Below are 19,052 nucleotides of genomic sequence, written 5' to 3' on the forward strand. Positions count from 1 at the left end.
GATTTGTATTACTTGTGAATTAGATACTTACAATGAGGAGAGGAAACTTTTATATATACAAATATAAGGTAAATCATATCCGTAAATTTCCTTTAGATCTAACGGTGGAAATTGTATTTTCCCAACTACCCGCATTTATTACCATCCGCCCTATGAGTATTTTAGAAGGTTCGAGAAAACTCTAAGATGAAATACAAGTCGAGGGTCGGATATGTCATACTCGTCCTATAGGAACCTCTTGAATCGAGAAGGCCCAAAAATTCGGTTCTTGACGAGTTGGAAATTTTATGGAGTGCTATTTGCTAATCAAAAGGTTAGATTGAACCAAAGATTTGTAGATCCGGCGCGTGGCGCCCACGCGCAACGGCTTCTCTACTTTGTCCTTTGACCCTGGACGCTTCGGTGAAGTCAAAGTCAAACCGTCACTTCACCATCCCGAATAAGGAAAGCTCAAAGGCACTTTTCCATTTTTGGACTCCTCGGTTTCTTCGGACGCAGCAAGGGAGATGAGATCCGAGACGTTGACGCTGGTGCTGGTGAACCTGGCGGGGATAATGGAGAGGGCGGACGAGTCCCTGCTCCCGGGCGTGTACAGGGAGGTCGGCGCCGCCCTGCACACGGACCCGACGGGTCTCGGGTCGCTGACCCTCATCCGGTCCGCCGTCCAGTCTTGCTGCTACCCCGTCGCCGCTTACCTCGCGACCCGCCACGACCGTGCCCGCGTCATAGCTCTCGGCGCCTTCCTCTGGGCCGCCGCCACTTTCCTAGTGGCTGTTTCCTCCACTTTCCTGCAGGTCCTCACCCTCTCTCCCTCCCTAATTCTTTGTGGGTGGGATGTAGTTTGGTGAGGGAGTGATTGGGTTGTGTTTAGTTTGATGGGTCAGTGATTGGGCTCTCGATATTTCAGTTGCATGTCCTTGATTGATGATTGAGAGGAGATGGATTCAGTATTACTTTCGCTTGGTTGTTGGGCTTCTTCTTCTTTTTTTCAAGAATCTAGTAATGGGTAATGGGTAATAGGTAATGATACTTGTACAGCATCACAGAGTGATCTGAGAAATGTTCTTGTTATGGATGTTGATTAGTTATAAGGAGAATGTTTGCGATGAGGATTCGATGATGTAATTACAAAGCCTGCAGTTCGGCTGGCTCGGTCCTCAATCTTCGAAGTACCCATTTACGCTGAATTAACTCAGCAAGGTCTACTTTTATGGCTTATGTAATGAAATTTGCTACCCTTCAAAGAAATGAAAATTTGCTTTCAACTTGCTGAATGCGCTTTCCCTGATGCATTTATGTTGGGGCTAGAGCAAACCATGACTAGACATAAGAAGTCCTCTGACAAAGTCTTCAGGCATGACTTATTCCATCTTTCGTTCGTCCATTTGACAGAATCTCCACAACAATCGACAAAGATCTAAATGATTCAGGTGTGGAAGTATTGTATCAATAGGATTAGTCAGATTTAGGATGAAATGGATATGATTCGCATGCAAAGAATTTGGAGATCTTTGTTTAGTTCTCGCAAGCATGAGAAGTACTGTTACTCATACAAGCACGCACAAAATGTTTGTACCGTCAAACTGCTTCGGCAAGCTGCAAAGTATATTTGAGCTACAGTTTATGAAAATGAGGAAAGGAAAGAATGACTGCTTCACAAACAGAATTCTGGCAACTGTGTCTTTCGTTGGGGGATTTCTTGTATGTAAATGCAATTGCAAAGTACCTTGCTGGGTTTAGTAATTTCTCCATATTATTTTCCAGGTAGCAATTTCAAGAGGCTTGAATGGTGTCGGACTTGCAATAGTGATACCTGCTATTCAGTCCCTCATTGCGGACTGCACAGATGAGAGCAACCGTGGGATGGCGTTTGGATGGCTGCAGCTAACAGGGAACCTTGGCTCCATCTTTGGATCGCTGTGTTCTGTTTTAATTGCCTCAACATCATTCCTGGGAATCCCTGGTTGGAGAATTGCTTTTCACCTGGTTGGATTAGTCAGTGTCATCGTTGGTATTCTAGTGCAGCTCTTTGCAAGCGATCCTCAATTTTCTGATGACAGTAACTTAGTTAAAGATCGGAATTCGCACAAGCCCTTCTGGTCAGATGTCAAAGACCTGGTTAAAGAATCGAAATCTGTCATCAGAATCCCGTCTTTTCAGATAATAGTGGCTCAGGGTGTATTTGGATCATTCTCAGGGTCAGCCCTTTCATTTGCCCCAATGTGGTTGGAGCTCATCGGCTTCTCGCACAGTACGACAGCTTTCCTCATGACGGTCTACATCATCGCCTTCTCACTTGGTGGTCTATTTGGAGGTTGGATGGGGGACGTTCTTGCTAAGCACTTGCCCAACTCGGGAAGAATAATCTTGTCGCAGATAAGCACTGCTTCGGCCATTCCTTTAGCTGCGATTTTGCTTCTAGCATTGCCCGATGATCCTTCCACAGCCTTCATGCATGGTCTTGTTTTATTTATCATGGGGCTGTGCACATCCTGGTGTGCCCCGGCCACAAACAAGTAAGTGTAACTAGTGGATTCTACCACATTCTCATCACACCAACATGGTTACTAGATGTCGCTTGTCAAGTTCTAAGTTGATGCTCCTACATTCAATTCTGTAGCTTGAAGCTGTACTGCTACTGTATATTTCTCCAGTTAATTTCCTGCATATATTAATGCAGCACAGTCCAATATTTGCAGAGATCGTCCCTGAGAAATCCAGAACCAGCATCTACGCACTGGACAACTCTTTTGAGTCCATCCTGGCATCATTTGCTCCCCCGCTGGTCGGTATTCTCGCTCAGCATATATATGGGTATAAACCCATCCCCAAGGGATCATCCGACTCGATAGAGATCGAGACAGACAGAGAAAATGCTGCATCACTTGCCAAGGCACTTTATGCTGCTATGGGCATTCCAATGGCCATCTGTTGCTTTATTTACTCTTTCCTCTACTGTACGTACTGGAGAGATAGAGAGCATGCTAGAATGGATGCGCTCACGGAAATGCAGCAGATTGAGGTTGATAGCCCCTATACAGGCGAAGATATTACCGACCTTATAGCAAATGGTGCTTATGAGAAGGCAAGGAGCACAATCGACAGAGACTATGGAACAGAGGAATGGGTTGATTTGGATGACAACGACGAGAAATCTCTGCTTTCCAGGCAACAAACTTTAACAGACATCGGAGAATAATGTGGAACCCGCAATACGCATGAATCTTTGCGGGCTTGTAAACAAGCAATCATTATCACGAACTCTCCAGGACTTGTCTCTCTGTACTGTCTCGTATGACAGGGATTTCGCCTATGCGACCGCACACTACATCACGAGGAGGTTCAAGTTGGCGACCACCACTATAGAGTACCTCCCAACTCGTTATCGTGTAACTTCTGAGTCAGATTGATTTCGGACCGCCCACCATTCGAATTCATGTATTGAGTACACTTGAACTGACTGAAACAGGGAGACTGGTTTAATCAATGTACTGATCTTTTCAAGTCCATTTTCACTGAAGAAACGGGGACCACAGTTTTATCCTCTCCCTAGTAGCTGCACCTTTTTTTGTGCTTTGCTTTTAGTTGTGTCTCGCTTTTTACCTACTGCTGCTACGAGTCCTCTGCCAAACTCATGTGAAAACGATAGAGGAGAAGCGTGAAAAAAGTGAAAACTTATTGTCAAACCCGGGTTGGATGATCCCGCTGACCGGCGTGCATTAGTGCATACCGGTTGGGGGGTAGCCCTAAGCCAGTTCATTTTGCTGTAAAATGTTCGTGTTGTCGACTGACGTGGGATCACTGTCGTGGGCGTGTTCATGCTGGGAACACGCTCTGAATCACAAGCGCCATCCTTTTATGATCGTTTTTAGACCTCGACAAAGAAGTCCTTTCCGTGTAAAGCCTTTGATCTGGCACAATGCACATGTGCTTTCATGAGCTGTTATACGGTATTGGGACCACGTAGAATCATGTGGATTTTGAAAATTCAAAACATGTCCTTTTTCCTCCATTAGATATAGTATAGTAATATCACCCTATCTAGTCAAAACAATCTATGGTATCCTATTAGTCCTAAACCTATTGCACAGCTGTCAATTTAATTTTAAACTTTCTAATTTTGCCAATATAATTCTAAACATTTATATGAAATTTTAATATAATCTTTATGACCAGTTGTCATTGAGAATTGCTAACATGACGATCCACAACTTATCTATGTTAGCATGTCATGTAAAATGGCCTGCGATGACTAAGTGTCATGTCAGCGATTTCCAAAATGACTACATTAATAAAATTGAAAAATTTATAACTGAATTGGTATCAGTATAATAGTTATAGGATTGATTGGCTAATCATCCCTATGATCAATTGACTCATTTGAAGGGAAAAGTATCAAAAGGTCCAGACCTATTATATCAACACTAATTAAGTCATAAACTTTTTAATTAGACCAATTTTAGTGCCAAACATTTTGCATTTGTTTCAATTGACTCAATTTGGCTAATTTTAGTTGGAAATCGCTAACAAATCACTAACATGAACACTGGCTTTTCTATGTAACATGACCGGTACTAATGTGGATAAATTTATATATATTTTTTTAATTTTATGATTTTTTATTACTAATCTTTTTTACTTTTCCTTTTTTTTTCTTTTTTTTTCCTTCATTTTACTTTTCCCAACTATGGGTCAGCAAGGTTGCCAGTAGGTGAGGGCCAACTAGGCAGCATTGTAGCGCTCGCCTAAACCGACCCTTGCCTGCAGCCGACGATGGTTGGCGAGCAATCTTGTCGGCCCACAGTTGGGAGAAAGAAGAGGAAGGAAAAAAGAAAAGGAAAGGAAAGGAAAAGGAAAAAAACCAAAAAAAAAAATTCACTCTTCAGGACTCTTCACTCCCTTTCTCTCTCTGGTCCTATGCATTTTAGGTACATTTGAGAGGTCCCCTTCTCTCTCTACAGACTCTGTTGCCAAAGGTGGGTAGCTGAATTATTACGAGTGATCGGCACATGGGTGCTCTTTGGAATCGTCCAAGGAACGATAGGTGCTGCGGCTTCTTCGACGCCTTCTTGTCAAAGGAAGCGCAAAGGGCGGAGCGGGATTACAGGTCCCAGTAGGGCTTAATGATTGGTTACGCAAACTAATCGATCGTGAAGAGACTTGGCGCGATCTCGACCTTATTGTGACAGTGTCAAGACCCAAATCGGAAAAAAAAAAAAAAAAAAAAAAAAAAAGAAGAGCGCAACGCGGGTCTTAAGTAAATGCGCAACCGAGTTTCTCTCTGGCCGAACAAGAGGGTCCTGAGCACAAAGTTGAAATTGGAATCAAGTTTCACAACAAGTCTCACTCTTCAGAGCATGATACTCCAATTAAAACCAGAATTCTGACAAAAAATCATGACTAATGACTATCCTTTATATGTTTTTTCTGAAAACGACCCTTAATTCTCCACTCAGGGTAGAGGACCTTCTTCGCCGCTGCTGACATCGCTGCCTTCGTCTGAAGATGGCATCGCGATATTTTCCTCCACTGGCAATGGGAGTGGGCCTAACGTAAGGTACATCGTGGCAACAATAGAATACTCCCAGCGGTGGGCCGGAAGGACAGTGAATGTAAAATATGGGTTTTGACCCAGTCAAAAAAATAAAATAGAAAGGAGAAAGAAGGAGAGAGGAATCGAGAGTTTTCGGGAGAGGGAAAAGAGAAGAGAGAGAGAGAGAGAGAGGAAGAAAAGACAGAAAAAGAAAAGGGAAAAAGAAAAGAAAAAGGAGGAGATAAAAGGGAAAGAGAGGAGGAAAGAAGGGGAGAGAGGGACGGCAGAGAGCTCGAACACACAGAAAAAGAAAGAGAGAAAGAAGAAGAAGAAGAAAGAGGGTTTTGTGTATTCTCGTCATGGGAGCCTCGCCAAGTCGCATTAACTACGTAACACAATGCCCGGTAAGCGCTCATACCACCCATTCGTTCAATTGGAGTAATTTTGGACCTAGGGCTTGAAATTCGGAATTTTGGGAAAATCGAGCGGGCGAAGTATGATTTATGAGTTGTTAAATTGCATATTTTTGTAGAAATGGTACTTTGAGATGTTGTGAAGTTATAACATCTTACGGATCGTGATTTGAACTTGCGGTTTGTCCAGAACGGAATTTTGAAGTCGGGGGCGCATTCTGATACTGTAGCGAACAGTAAGCTTCGAGCTTGTTTTTTTTTGTTGTTGTTTTCGATACTGTTTTAGGGTGGCTGAGTTGAGGTTGTTGTTATACGTTAAGAGAGCTTTCTAAAAACTGTAAGACGGCTTGAAACGGAATTTTGTGGAGGAAATTATGGCGCGGCAAAATTGGCGCATGGGCTGTGCCTAGCGGGAAATCAATGGGTTTTCAATAAATGCAAGCTTTCGTGGTGCATATGTGTCGTTTTATCGACAAATAAGCCTAGTATAGACGAGTCGTTATGCGAATATTCTTTTTATTCGACCTTTTGATAATTTTTTCCATTAATTATTAGGGATCTGAGTGCGTTGGTTCGAGTGAGTGTCGTAGTTGATTTCCGACTTTTCATGTTTTTAAAATAATAAACGATTGATATTTTATGAGTCATGAATAAGCATATTTATTGTATAAAATTTGGATAAGGCATTTACTGCGTTTTGGTATTTAAAAATAGTGTGAGAATTTTTTGTGGAAATATATGTTCTGTTTGATTAATGAAGTTGAAAAATATTACATGTTTTGGGTTTGTGAAACCATTTGATGAAAAGCTCGACTTTGAGATGATTTATAGAAGGTTATATAGTTATTAATTTGTAATAAGCTTTTTGAAATGTATTTGATCTGAAATTGATTTATGAGATGGGTCTTGAAATTATTTAAAAATGTTTTATGAAAAGTATTTCTGGCGGATAAGTTGAGTTGCGAATCTTTTGGGGATATATGAAATGATTTATGGATTTGGTTTGAGAACTATGGATGATGTTGTTTTGTATTGATGTGGATGCTCAATATCGCTGTGAGCCCAGCGAGGGGCTTGTGGGTATGCGCATACTATTCTACGATATCCTTGTGAGCCGAGCCACCCGCTAATAATAGGTGGAGACCTTGTCACCAGGCGTTGTATCGTGACCATGGTTTGATATTGAGCAACGGATTGGTCAATGGAGTGGACTATTGATATGTAATATGAGTTGGGTCAATGGAATTGACCATCGACATGTGATTTAAGATTAGTCGATGGAATGGACCATCGACGTGTAATTTGAGATTAATCGATGGAATTGACCATCGACGGGTAATTTGAGATTAGTCGTTGGAATGAACCATCGACATGTAATTTCATTAGATTATTGACGTGTGGTTTGATGAGATTAATCAATGGAATAGATCATTGATACATGTTTTATGAGATTGACCAATGGGTTAGACCATTGGCGTTTGTCTATTATTATCTTGAATGTTTTCGCTTTGAACATATTGTGTTAAAGTAAGAAATGTTATATTTTGGCATTGAAGGTTTGTTATATTTCTGAGTTTGGCGTGGTATGAGATTAATCAATGAAATGGACCATTGGCGTGTGAATTAATGAGACTGATCAATGGATTAGACCATTGATATTTATTTCGATGTTATTATGTAATGATTATTTTTATTATAAATATAACTACGTTGAAGCGTATGTAACTTTTCTTTTTACTATGTGTTTTGTTATATCCTAGATTTGAGTTAAAAGAGTTGTGGTTTGGTTTTGTAAATATGCATAGTGGGTGTTCGATCCGCTTAGAAGAGATGCACTACTTACTAAGCCGTGATTGCTCACCCCTCTATTTTTCCAATGTTTTTCAGGTTCCTCGATTAACGATGACCGATATGGATGTGGGGACTTTTAAGAGTTGGATTTTGGGAGTTCTGAGGTTGCGTCCTTTGAGTGGAAGGACGGCCGTGTCATCCCTCATTCTTGATGGTTTGGGGTGTGACAGTGAACACCTACAATGAAAACGAAGAGCCTCAGGCTCATTCTACTACAAAAAAGAAAACTTTTAACTATTTACCTGCGCAAACATGGAGGGCGCCTCATGGAGAAAAAAGGCTCTACCGATCACCAAAATGACGATAGTGGGGTGTATCAGATCCAGAATGTTTTGTAAGGTCGTCAATTCGTGCTGCGTGGCAGGCACCTCTCCGTGGAGATTCGCGATTGCGAATAAACCCAGCGCCACTCTCCGACGAAAGAAAACTGTAGATTGTCCATTGTAATATCTAGGACTCCAGGTCAGTTATTATCGAACATGGCGTAGTACCCGCCGACAAACATGGACAATCTGAGTGGAACTCCCTCCATTCATATCTGTGAAAGCGACAGACACAGAGAGAGATACTCAGGTTATAAGTCGACAAGAGACATACCAGTCAATGAAAGCAAAAAACACACAGAGAGCGAGAGCGAGAGATATACCAGGTGATGAAAGCGACAGAGAGGGGAGAAACAGAGTAGGGTAGAACGGGGGGGTCGTTTCCGTTTTTGTTTGGGGCCGGAGGGTTAAAGCAACACAGAGAGAGATAGGCAAGTTAGAAGTCGGCAAGAGACATACCGGTCAACAAAAGCAAAACACACGCACAGAGCGAGAGCGAGAGAGATACCAGGTGACAAAAGCGATAGAGAGGAGAAACAGAGTAGGGTAGAAGAAGGGGGGGTTCGTTTCCATTTTTCTTTGGGGCCGGAGGATTAAAGCGACAGAGAGAGATACGTAGGTTAGAAGTCGACAAGAGACATACCAGTCAACAAAAGCAAAAAACACGCATAGAGAGCAAGAGCGAGAGAGATACAGGTGACGAAAGCGACAAAGAGGAGAAATAGGGTAGAAGAAGGGGGGGTTCGTTTCCGTTTTTCTTTGGGGCCGGAGGGTTCGAGAGAAGGGTGGGTTTCTTCTGTTTTTTCGGTTTTTCGGTTTGTTTTTTCGGTTTCGGTTCTTGTTTTTTCTGGTTTTTTTTCTGTTTGGGGGAGTTTTGAAAGATGAACGAACGTAACTCAAAAATCAAACAATTCTCTGACGTGGCGCGCACATACCACTCAGCTTTCGACACCTGTCCTAGGGACCCGCTGGAAAATGAAAAGATAACACACAACAAAAATCAAGACCGGTTCCATCAGACCTCAAACAAAGAAACAAAGAAGAAAAAACCTTCTGGCAAAGAGAAGTCCTTGCAGAAACTGTAAATGAAGTTAACTTGCTCAGGATAGCCATCTCGAAGAGCATAATGACGGCCTAGAAAATTTATTCACATATACAACTAATCAATCAAGAAAAAACGGATCCATATATGATTGTAAAACACCAAGATCAATAAATACAACGGAATTAAAGCGTACCTGTTTGAGCCATCGCTTCAAAAGAAAACTAGAGTTGAAGAAAACTAGATCGCTCTGATAATCAGGGATCTATCGGAATGCTAAATCTTCCTCTCTATGACATATTTCAGTATAGCAGCTTTCAATGGGATTAAAGCAACTGATAGGTATAACCTACCATTTTATAGGCTAGAGAGGGGACCTAGTAAACCCTAATCAACAGGCGTGTCAATTGGGCCTTCCCATTACTGTCACCAAACACACCGCCTACACTTTGTTGCTCAACTAGGCCCATTATTAATAGATGCCAATACCCAATTCAATCAGATCACTTTAGGGTTCAACAAATATTAGAATATCCATTAACCCGATTATTTAAAATAGAAAATCAATTAATTAATGTAAGACCATATTATAGGAAATTTCCAACATTCTCCCACTTTGGCTACATTAATTAACTTATTTTATTTTGAAAAGATTTTATATTGAAAACGACGCTATCGGGTTAATAACTGAAAACTTTGTTTTATGTGGCCACAACTTTTTAAAAATAATATTCCAATAATGGCATCTCAATACGAATCCAATCCTATATAACCTTAGTATAGGACTATGGAGATCAATGTGTTAAGAAAATGCCAACACAAGACCTTCCATAATCACATATAATAAGTATTATATTTTCATGGATCATGGGCCTAGTAGTGTAGTAAGAAATAGTGCCAATATGTGATCAAAATATACACTATTTCTTATCGGTCCTCAATGCAATTTCTCAACGACATGAAACTGTATTAATGCAATTTCTAAACAACATGAAATTGCACACATGAGATCTCATAATCAGTGACATCCAATCATCTTTAAACAAAATTTGTTTAAAGATACTGTTTTATATTTTCATTTCTCAATCAACAGGAGAAATGATAACAATATAATCAATAACAACAGGTTATTAAAATAAATGCTTTAATAAACATCATAAAAACATTATCAATCTGTATATAACTATAATATCCAGAAATACAATTTGTATAACTCCCACTAACAAAAGAAATCAAAAGAATCTAAAACACCCATATTTTTTACAAGTTCTTTAAATAAAATGGGTCATAAGCCTTTTGTTAGAGGATCAGCCAATATGGACTCAGTTCTAATATTCTCAATCACAATGTCTCCCCCTCTTTTTTTATCAAGTCCTTAACAGTATAATATTTGATCCAATTAACATTTCAATCATGGCTTTGTTGTTTATAGTAAAGATAACTATTTGTCACACATAATGCAATTAGATCAATTATGGGCAATAAGTAATTCAACAAAAATAATTAGTACATTATAAACTCCCCTTCGGGCAGAGTGTATAATGCACAATTATTTTTCATAGCATGAAATTTATAAAGCAACAATAAGGAGAATTACATATAATTGTCAATGATCCATCCCCTTTGGGCAGACAAATCAGACATAGCAAGTGATGCAGCTTCTTGGACAATTTGTAGCTTATCTTCATTAACACCCATAGCCAAACTTAGTTTGGTTACTGTGCTCTGCAAATGCGAGATCTTATCCAACATTGTTCCAAGCCTCTCCTATTTAATCATACATACCAGCAAAAAAAAAGACAACCTCATGAATAATTCCAGGTACTGGTCAAACCATTAAAAAATCAGTTTGCCAAAAGTAGTCTATACTGCATTGAAGAGTTAAAGTCTCAACACAAAAATTACTGAAGAAAAAGGAAAAAACACAATCTTTTCTTGTGAAAAATAGGATAACTAAACCAAAGCTCAGATCAAGCATGTAGGGTTTTCTTTTGAACTTATGATGATTTCATCTTATCCATTTAGAAAGTAGAACATGTAGTTCTGTGCCTAGAAGTTTTTGACCAGGAAATGAGGCTGAGCCAAAAATCATAGCTGATGACCATAGATCTTGCTAAGAACAACTATTACTGGAGATAAAGTTCCCTGACTTTTAAAATTTCATGTACATGCTGTTGTTGCTGCATGTCTGAGAAATACCAATTATCGCCCAATTTTCCTCATCATTTCTTTTAAGACCTCTAGAGTGTCGTATCTCATCTAAGATCTGTAAAACACATTAGAGAGAGAGAGAGAGAGAGAGAGAGAGAGAGAGAGAGAGAGAGAGAGAGAGAGAGAGAGAGAGATCAAAGAAGGAAATAAAAAAAACAGTGGATTAATTGTTCACTCCCTCAACTTATAATTCACTAGACTCGGATCCTTTTAGGATGAATTTAGCTTCAGAAATACGCTTAACTATTTGAAGAGGCGAGTCCTGAATTATGCCAATTCAAGTACTTGATCCTAAACTGATTCTAATGAGACCTCGGTTTATGCATACCCAACATTATGGCATGCTAATGATTTCTAAAAGCTAATATTTGGCATATAAGAAGGAGAATTAGTGCTTGAAGAACTATTTAGTCGTAAAACCACACACCCGGGTGCATATTGAAATATTACTCTGAGATGGTGCAATTATACCCACTAGCTATAGGTCATCTACAACTGGTCGCTATGTGAGATTGAGAAGCCAGATCCCATATATCATAAAACAGGTCTTACATATATAGACTGCTCTTTCCTTAGATCATGCACACGGTTTAAGTACTCACATGAAAAAGTATCCCTTTTAATTGACTTTGAAATTCTGAAAATCTTTTACGTGTATCCATCTCATAAAAGAACTTTGCGTCTTCGTAGCGAGCTCTGCAAAATAGACAAAAACTGGTCAAAACTACTAATTGGAAGTTCAAAGAACAAATTTGTGCAAAATACTTTGTTCACTTGCAATCAGAATGATTAAATGAATAAATTTAACAGTACTTCACAAGAATTAAGGACCTGCCATAAGCGCGGTATTTTCATGCTAGTCATTTTGCAAAGTTATAGTATGCCAAACAGAATTGAAGACCTTCAAAATTAGATCGATTCATTCTCTTCTAGAAGCATCATCAGGTTTTCAGAGGGAGATAGATGTGAACCTGAGAACGGCTTCATTTCCTTTCTTGACTACTGTCCTGTCAAGTGTCCCATTCGCCACCTAAAAGGAAATTCCCAGGCCGGACTATCATATAAACAATATTAATGTATATTACAACCGAAATAAATTGCTATATTTCAAAGAACTTCTCACAGCAATAAAATATGGCAACAGCCTCCCACTGTGATCGGCTATGGAAAAATATTTTTGGTGCTTCTGCATAACCTGCACATTGGAGCATAAACAACCTCAACAAAACACGAAAAGAACAGCTACAAAGTAAGTTACTTGTATACAGTAGACATTTTAACCACAAACTCCCAATGGCATGATGGAATATCAGTTGGTTTTACAGGCACCATTCTATTAAATAACTTCCATCATTGCAGGTGTTAAATGTGCACGTTCTACCGGTCATGAAAGTTCCATTCTTGAATCCTAGATTAAGTCATATAGTGTTAGTCTGGCTCTAATCAGGCTGCTTCTTATTTCACTATTGCTAGATGGCTTAATTGACTAAAAGAATGGGAAAGAGAAACCAGAAAACCAAATATATGACCATAGTCAAAGACTAGTTTGCAAGCCAATCCAAACACTAGTTTGCATTTTCGCAAGGCAACATTCCCAAAAAACTAGAAAATGAAGCCAACTCAAATACTTGTTTGCACTTCCCGAGATAATGAGACTTACCATTGTTAAAAGGTCTTTGGGAAGCTCTAAGAAGGATTCATTAAATTCCCCAAGAATCGGAACAGGTGCCTCAACAAGATTGACAACCTGATACAAGTTGAATTGGTACTTAGCAGCAAACCCGACAACCATATTCAAATGTATTACTTAAGGATCGTTACCTCATTAAGCAATCCGCCATTGACAACAATCTGACCTTTGGCACTTTCTGCAAGTGCAGCCGATTGCCTGAATATATGATTTCTCCGTTCCTGCATACAAAAAAATCTGAAAGATCAGTATTCATCAACCTTACTATCTATGGCAGGTTTTCAACAAAATAATACTTTTCCAAAAAGGATTATCAACTTCAAAAAAGAAGAAGAAGAACTGCAAATCATTTCATTATATCATACCTCAATATCAATTTCAATTCCAGCTTTTCCCATTAAAGCTGCATAGGATTCTGCACTTTCCACCTACAGAGGATTTTGGAAATTAAAATAAACGCCTGTCCATAGGTTTTAAATAACTTCTTAGAAGAATGGAGAAGCACAGTAGTAGCAAAAATGCAAAGAGAAAACTCATACCGAGAAGAGTACAAAGGGAAATCACAACATTATTTTACTTCCACTCATGTAAAATCAGAAAAAAAATGTTAATGCTCATCTCCTGGAAGGAGCTTAGAATTATCTTTTTTGCATGTGACCTTGTTGACTAGCAATTATCTAATAACATAATTTGTTCTGGAGCCCTTGTATCATTAAACACATACTGGCCAACATACTTGGTGGATAATATGAGAACTGATCTCTTATTTAACACAAATAGCTTGCGTGCCAATGCAATGATGCTATCTTTTTCACATGTTTTGTATATTCTGATTTTATAGCCTTTTCTTTTCTTTGTCAATAATTCTGTTTGTTTTTTTTAAGAGACAAACACATTTCTGATACTTTCGAATATCGCTTATTGCAATATCCAACTTCATCTTCCTCTGTGACATTCATAGAATTCATATTTGAATAGTATTTCTTTTCAAGATTCATTGCAGTCCACTACAAAACTACACTCTTTCATCTTCAACATCCAAAAGAAGGCCATGCTCTTCGATCGCCATCATCCTCCTCCAAACACACATACAGCTAGGTTCTTTTAACAGCCATATATGGCATTGTGTTTATTCTTATCTTCATTAATTTTGTTAATATTAATTTCCTTTGTGAAAAGCTATGTCATGCTAGATATTATAAAATTAGACGGAGAGAAAAGAACACCAGAAGAATGAACCAGAATAACTAGTTTTAAAGGAGAGTACCAGAGACTGAAAAGGTGCAAAACTTTAACCAAGAAAGGAATAGAATTAAAAGGGCAAGGCATACTGGAGTTGCACAATAGATTGAGGAAAAGGCTAGATGACAGAGTACCGATAAATGAGTTCTCATAGAGCTTTTCAAAGTAACAAAAGACATAAAGTATATCCATGCCCTTGAAAATATTACAACCATGAGAAAATTTGGATACTTACTGGGAAGGTGGCTGATGCAGTATTACGAAGACCATAAGATAAATTTCCACTGCAAGAGCATGGGACATGCATACAAGTTCTGTCAGTGCTCAATGTCCAAATAAACTTGAAAAAAAAAGGGCAAACATGGACATGCATTGGCCAATGTGAGGACAATGCATAAGCAGGTACCATGGCCTAAAGTTCAATTGATGAATAAGGAGATTTCCCCAAAAACTAAGATCTATCTCCACTCAATTGAATGCACTTCCAATGGAATAGTAGAAAGGAAAAGCAAGTTATTTAACATTCTGGGGTCCAAATAAGCATAATACAAGTAATTAATCTATCACATGCCACTTGGCACATAGGTCAGAGCAGATCCCATAAAATAAGGAAACCAAGGCAATACACTTGTGTTTCTGGATAAAAAGATATTTGAGTTATGGCTTACGCAATTTTTAAACAAAAAGGAAAACAAGAAATCTTGAGAGAGAGAGAGAGAGAGAGAGAGAGAGATCTTATTCAGTGTATTCCATTAGTATACTAGCTACTTTTAAGAGAATGTCAATTAATCATAGAACTAATCCAATGCGCAAGAGTGGCAAAATATGATGCTTGATCGGCTTAGAAATTTGGACTAGCAAGTCCTCTTCTTATCAGTTTCTGAAATAAATAAATGGAGCGATTGTTTAATTTTAACATCCTCGTCCTCAATAAGATGGGTTTTCAGAACTCAAAAGACTACCCCCTCAAATATGCTAAAGCACATAGATAAATGCAAAGAAGTGTTTTCAATGAGCAACGTACAGCAATTACTACCTATCATTTGAGCATTTATCACTTGTGCAAGAGGCAAAACATTCATAACTTGCAAAAGCAGCCTTTTACAAATTTCAGCAAACCACAGAAAATTAAGACCACGACAGAAAGACATATCAAATTAAGCTTACTCAATTATTTAGAAAGGACCCTGACCGAAAAAATAAAAATAAAAGAAAATAATGATTGAGAAAAGACAGAGGAGAAAGATGCAGGTAGCAATACTTCATAACAACCTCAAAAGTCCAGCAAATGTAAATGGCACTATTGCATCTCCATGGAGGGCTAAAATCCACCGGATAGGTCTGCTAAACATCACCTGGACAATAAAATATGTCATTATTAAATAACGAAGGCTAGAAATGAACATCCTGACCATCCATCTTGGTAGATGATGAAGAGCATCAGGAGAATGAAGGTAGAAATTTATTCCATAAAATAAAGCCAAGCCAAGGGTGAAATGCTTAAATCACTTCATGTCTGGATTGTTAAGACATATCAGACTGAGATTTATTGTCTTCTATAATTAAAGAATGTGCATGCTACTCATTGAGATGTGATCTAATCTAGAACATGTAAAAGCAAATGCGACCCAATCGACAACAAATAGCTCCTCCAAATTTCATATGTTGATTACAAAATAAAAGATGTGAAATTATGTAGAACACATTTGGTTAATGGATTCAACATAAACAAAAAATTACCTGATATTACTGAAAGATACACACATCACAAGATTTGTCACCACTTTGTAGATTAGATACCGGTGACTTGATTGTTGAAATAGTATATCTCTGCAGAAGGCATAATTTTTATTACCTCCACACACAGCCAATATTTGCTGTAAATGAGCAAGATACTGAGGAATTGTCCATATGTATTTACTATTGTTGACACGGCCCCTTTTGAAATAAGAATTTCTAGTCCTATTTATGATAAGAATACTATGTCTCCAGTGAGGAAGAAAAATTAATGATCACCCACTTAGAGGATGGATTTATTGTTTAACCTACAGTCGATAAAAGCTCAAGAGTTTTTAAAAAAACACCTCAAAGCTCTATATGATTGAGGAAATGAGCCTATTTAAGAGTCATCAAATTCTTGATAATATTCCTAGTTTAATCACCATGCTTCTCTTTTTAATAAATGCTCTAAGCACCAAATGACACAAGACCCTTGGATTTGAGACATCAACATCGACTTTGACCTTCTGACTTTATTGGATGGAGTGTTCTCTAGCTTGACTTGGAGAATCCTCAGGATATCACTTCACAGTGACACTTCGATCATATGTCTATATATGTGCGCAACTGATTATTTACACTGGTCATGGCGTTTTGCTTTCTTTGTGCAGGAGGATGACAGAATCCGAAACAACAGGCTTAGGCTGCTTAAAGAAATCTCCAACCTTCCAAGAGGCATTGCCGATCTGTCAGCTTTGCCGGGATTTTAAGCTGACATTGAGCCAATTTTGTTTAGTTCTGAGAGGATTTATTTTTTTTTTTGGGGGGGGGAGTGTTAAAACGAAAGCAAACCACAGTGTGTACATACGGTAGAGTAGGTTTCATTAAAGGAGAAAGCCTAGGATGTAGAAGAACTCGTGAAGCCTAGGAAGTTGTGTATTGTGGTCACTCCAAGCATGTAAAAGAAGATTTTGGACAATTCATTGAGAATGCTTATTATAGGATTGCATGTTATGGACAAGATCGAGAAAGAAATTAATGATGTTATAAACTGCGTGAGCTGTGTGAAGCAATACATACAAAGTTCCTTCTGCATTGTTTAACGATTCCTCCATTTTATTGGTGTTGGATGAGATGAGCAGATAAAGGGACTGATACTTGTCTTACTCAACATGGTTGCGGACGATCAGAACTTTAGTTATGTCAAAGACCAGTACATGGTTCTCTTGAGCATTCAAACGTGTGCATAGGAGTCTCATTGTGTTTTCCGTGGTTTATGATAATCAGTTTAGCTTCATACTTAAAAGAGTGGCCCACAAAGATCCAAAACAAAGTGGACGGGGCATCGAAGCGTTGAGATCAACAACACCTGAGCACAATAGGGTTTCGGATAAGTCTTTTATGAATGCAAGGATTCATCATGAGAGGGCGCACAATACATGAGCTGTTTAATTTATTTGGAATTTTCTTAAGTTCATATCTACAATTTTGGGTCTAAAATTTGCCAGTAACTTCCCCAAGTAAGCCTCGTAGCTTTAATTCCAGCCCCCTCTGAATGAAGAACACACAACCTTCATGCTCATCGATCTGCAAATTCCATCATTTTGGTGAAAAAGCAACTAGTTGAATTAATTGTTAGGTACATCTGCACGCTAACTGCAGTCATAATACAATTTTTGCCGGTTCAGTTTACCAGTTAATTTGCCTATTCTACAGATGGGTAGAGAGAAGCAGCTAATTGAATTAATTGCTAGATTACATCTGTACACTAAATGCAGTCATTATACGGTCTTTGCCGGTTCAGTCTACCAGTTAATTTGTAAACCCTACTGACGGGAAGAGAGATCGTGGGGTCAGGGTCCCAAATGCATGAAGTGTCGTCGTCCAATAGTTGTTCAAGATCAGTCAGATCATCATCAAAATCTGTTGCTTCTCCATTATGGTCGGGTGTCATTTCGTATTCAACCTGTAATCATGGACCAGAATGATAACTATCGTGAGATCACATTGAAGAAGGAAAGGAATTGCAAGGAACAGTTTACTGTTTCTTTATGACTGCATCATAGATAAATTTTCTAGTAATTTCGCCTTCAAAAGGAAGCATTCAAAAGCCCTCATGCCCGTCACAATTTCAAAATAAAACTTACGAAAGCACATAATGCGGAGAATCCGAGCATGTGGTACAACAGACAAAAAAGGATGGACAATTTCTTATAAGCTTGCCTCAATCATATGCCCCAGTGCATTACGCATGAGAGGTTATTTCTTCTTCTTTGAATATATGTACCAGCAGGAGTGTGCATGCTGTGTCAAGGTGGTGTGAAGGCACGATCGTGGTGTGCAGACACGAGCGCGAGCACACCCCCAAGAAAAAAGAGAGAGAGAGGGGGGAGCGTTTTGCCAGTTAGTGCAATCCTTTGAGTACTGAACATATTTTTAGCAACACTGGAATTACCTGGGCTTCTTGTATCTCAGAAACAACGTTTAGCAATCTCCTATATTGATCCCTGGCCTCAGGGTATTGCACCATGGACTTCACCCTAGCAAGAGCTTTTTCCAACCTTTCTTCAGTCTGCTTTCGTCCTTCTTTCAAAAAATCATACTCATCCTCATTTGAGGATGCATCTTGCATGCTGGAGGTGTCAGTAAGTGCTTCTCGTTTAAAACCCCGTAGGCCACTTCCTTTCTCCTCCAACGCAAAATAACTTTCTGTTGAATTGTTGATCCAATTTCTAGAAACTTCATAAAAGATTTGAGCTAGAAAAGTCAAGAAAAATCCTTAAAAAAATCTAGCTTAGGTGGCAAAGAAAAATGTAGAAGCATATGTGTAGAACTCTCTAGAAGAAGAGAGGAAAAATTACAATCTAGAACTCTCTAGATTAAGCCTAAGTAGACAACATTCTACACAAATCTAGAATGTTGGTGGAGCACCCTATAAATAGGAAATAGGAGAGAACATAGTAGAACAAGAAATTTAAGCAAGCTCCTCCCCTTCCCTTTGTACTACAATAAACAATAAATAAAAGTT

At 38.8% G+C, this 19,052-nt stretch overlaps 3 protein-coding genes and 1 long non-coding RNA gene across 6 annotated transcripts; 2 read left to right on the forward strand and 2 right to left on the reverse strand.

The window, feature by feature from the left end:
- The first annotated feature begins 506 nt into the window (after positions 1-506).
- LOC104415805 (uncharacterized MFS-type transporter YwfA-like) lies at positions 507-3,521 on the forward strand. Of its 2 annotated transcripts, none has more exons than XM_039300992.1 (3): positions 507-794; positions 1,765-2,516; positions 2,686-3,521. In XM_039300992.1, the coding sequence occupies exons 1-3, from the start codon at positions 507-509 to the stop codon at positions 3,197-3,199; spliced, it is 1,554 nt and encodes a 517-aa protein (XP_039156926.1). In that variant the 3' UTR covers positions 3,200-3,521. The 2 variants fall into 2 exon arrangements, with proteins under 2 accessions (XP_039156926.1, XP_039156925.1); XM_039300991.1 differs by having other exon boundaries at positions 2,700-2,819.
- A 2,293-nt stretch (positions 3,522-5,814) lies between these two features.
- Positions 5,815-8,299, forward strand: LOC120287715. Of its 2 annotated transcripts, XR_005545978.1 has the most exons (3): positions 5,815-5,937; positions 6,137-6,182; positions 7,834-8,299. It is a non-coding gene; the product is annotated as an uncharacterized LOC120287715 (long non-coding RNA). The 2 variants fall into 2 exon arrangements; XR_005545977.1 differs by lacking the exon at positions 6,137-6,182 and having other exon boundaries at positions 5,821-5,937.
- A 4,118-nt stretch (positions 8,300-12,417) lies between these two features.
- Positions 12,418-14,061, reverse strand: LOC104415803 (glycine--tRNA ligase, chloroplastic/mitochondrial 2-like). Its single transcript, XM_039300288.1, has 5 exons — positions 13,969-14,061; positions 13,429-13,491; positions 13,195-13,284; positions 13,034-13,120; positions 12,418-12,568 (listed from the first exon to the last, which is right to left on the reverse strand). Exons 1-5 carry the CDS (start codon positions 14,059-14,061, stop codon positions 12,455-12,457), a joined length of 447 nt encoding a protein of 148 aa, XP_039156222.1. The 3' UTR covers positions 12,418-12,454.
- Positions 14,062-17,759: 3,698 nt separating this feature from the next.
- Positions 17,760-18,686, reverse strand: LOC104417794 (calmodulin-binding transcription activator 3-like). The gene is made up of 2 exons (XM_010029009.3): positions 18,480-18,686; positions 17,760-17,990 (listed from the first exon to the last, which is right to left on the reverse strand). The coding sequence occupies exons 1-2, from the start codon at positions 18,654-18,656 to the stop codon at positions 17,793-17,795; spliced, it is 375 nt and encodes a 124-aa protein (XP_010027311.2). The 5' UTR covers positions 18,657-18,686; the 3' UTR covers positions 17,760-17,792.
- Positions 18,687-19,052: the final 366 nt, after the last annotated feature.

This window comes from Eucalyptus grandis, chromosome 8, assembly GCF_016545825.1.
Source record: "Eucalyptus grandis isolate ANBG69807.140 chromosome 8, ASM1654582v1, whole genome shotgun sequence".
NCBI classification, from domain to species: domain Eukaryota; kingdom Viridiplantae; phylum Streptophyta; class Magnoliopsida; order Myrtales; family Myrtaceae; genus Eucalyptus; species Eucalyptus grandis.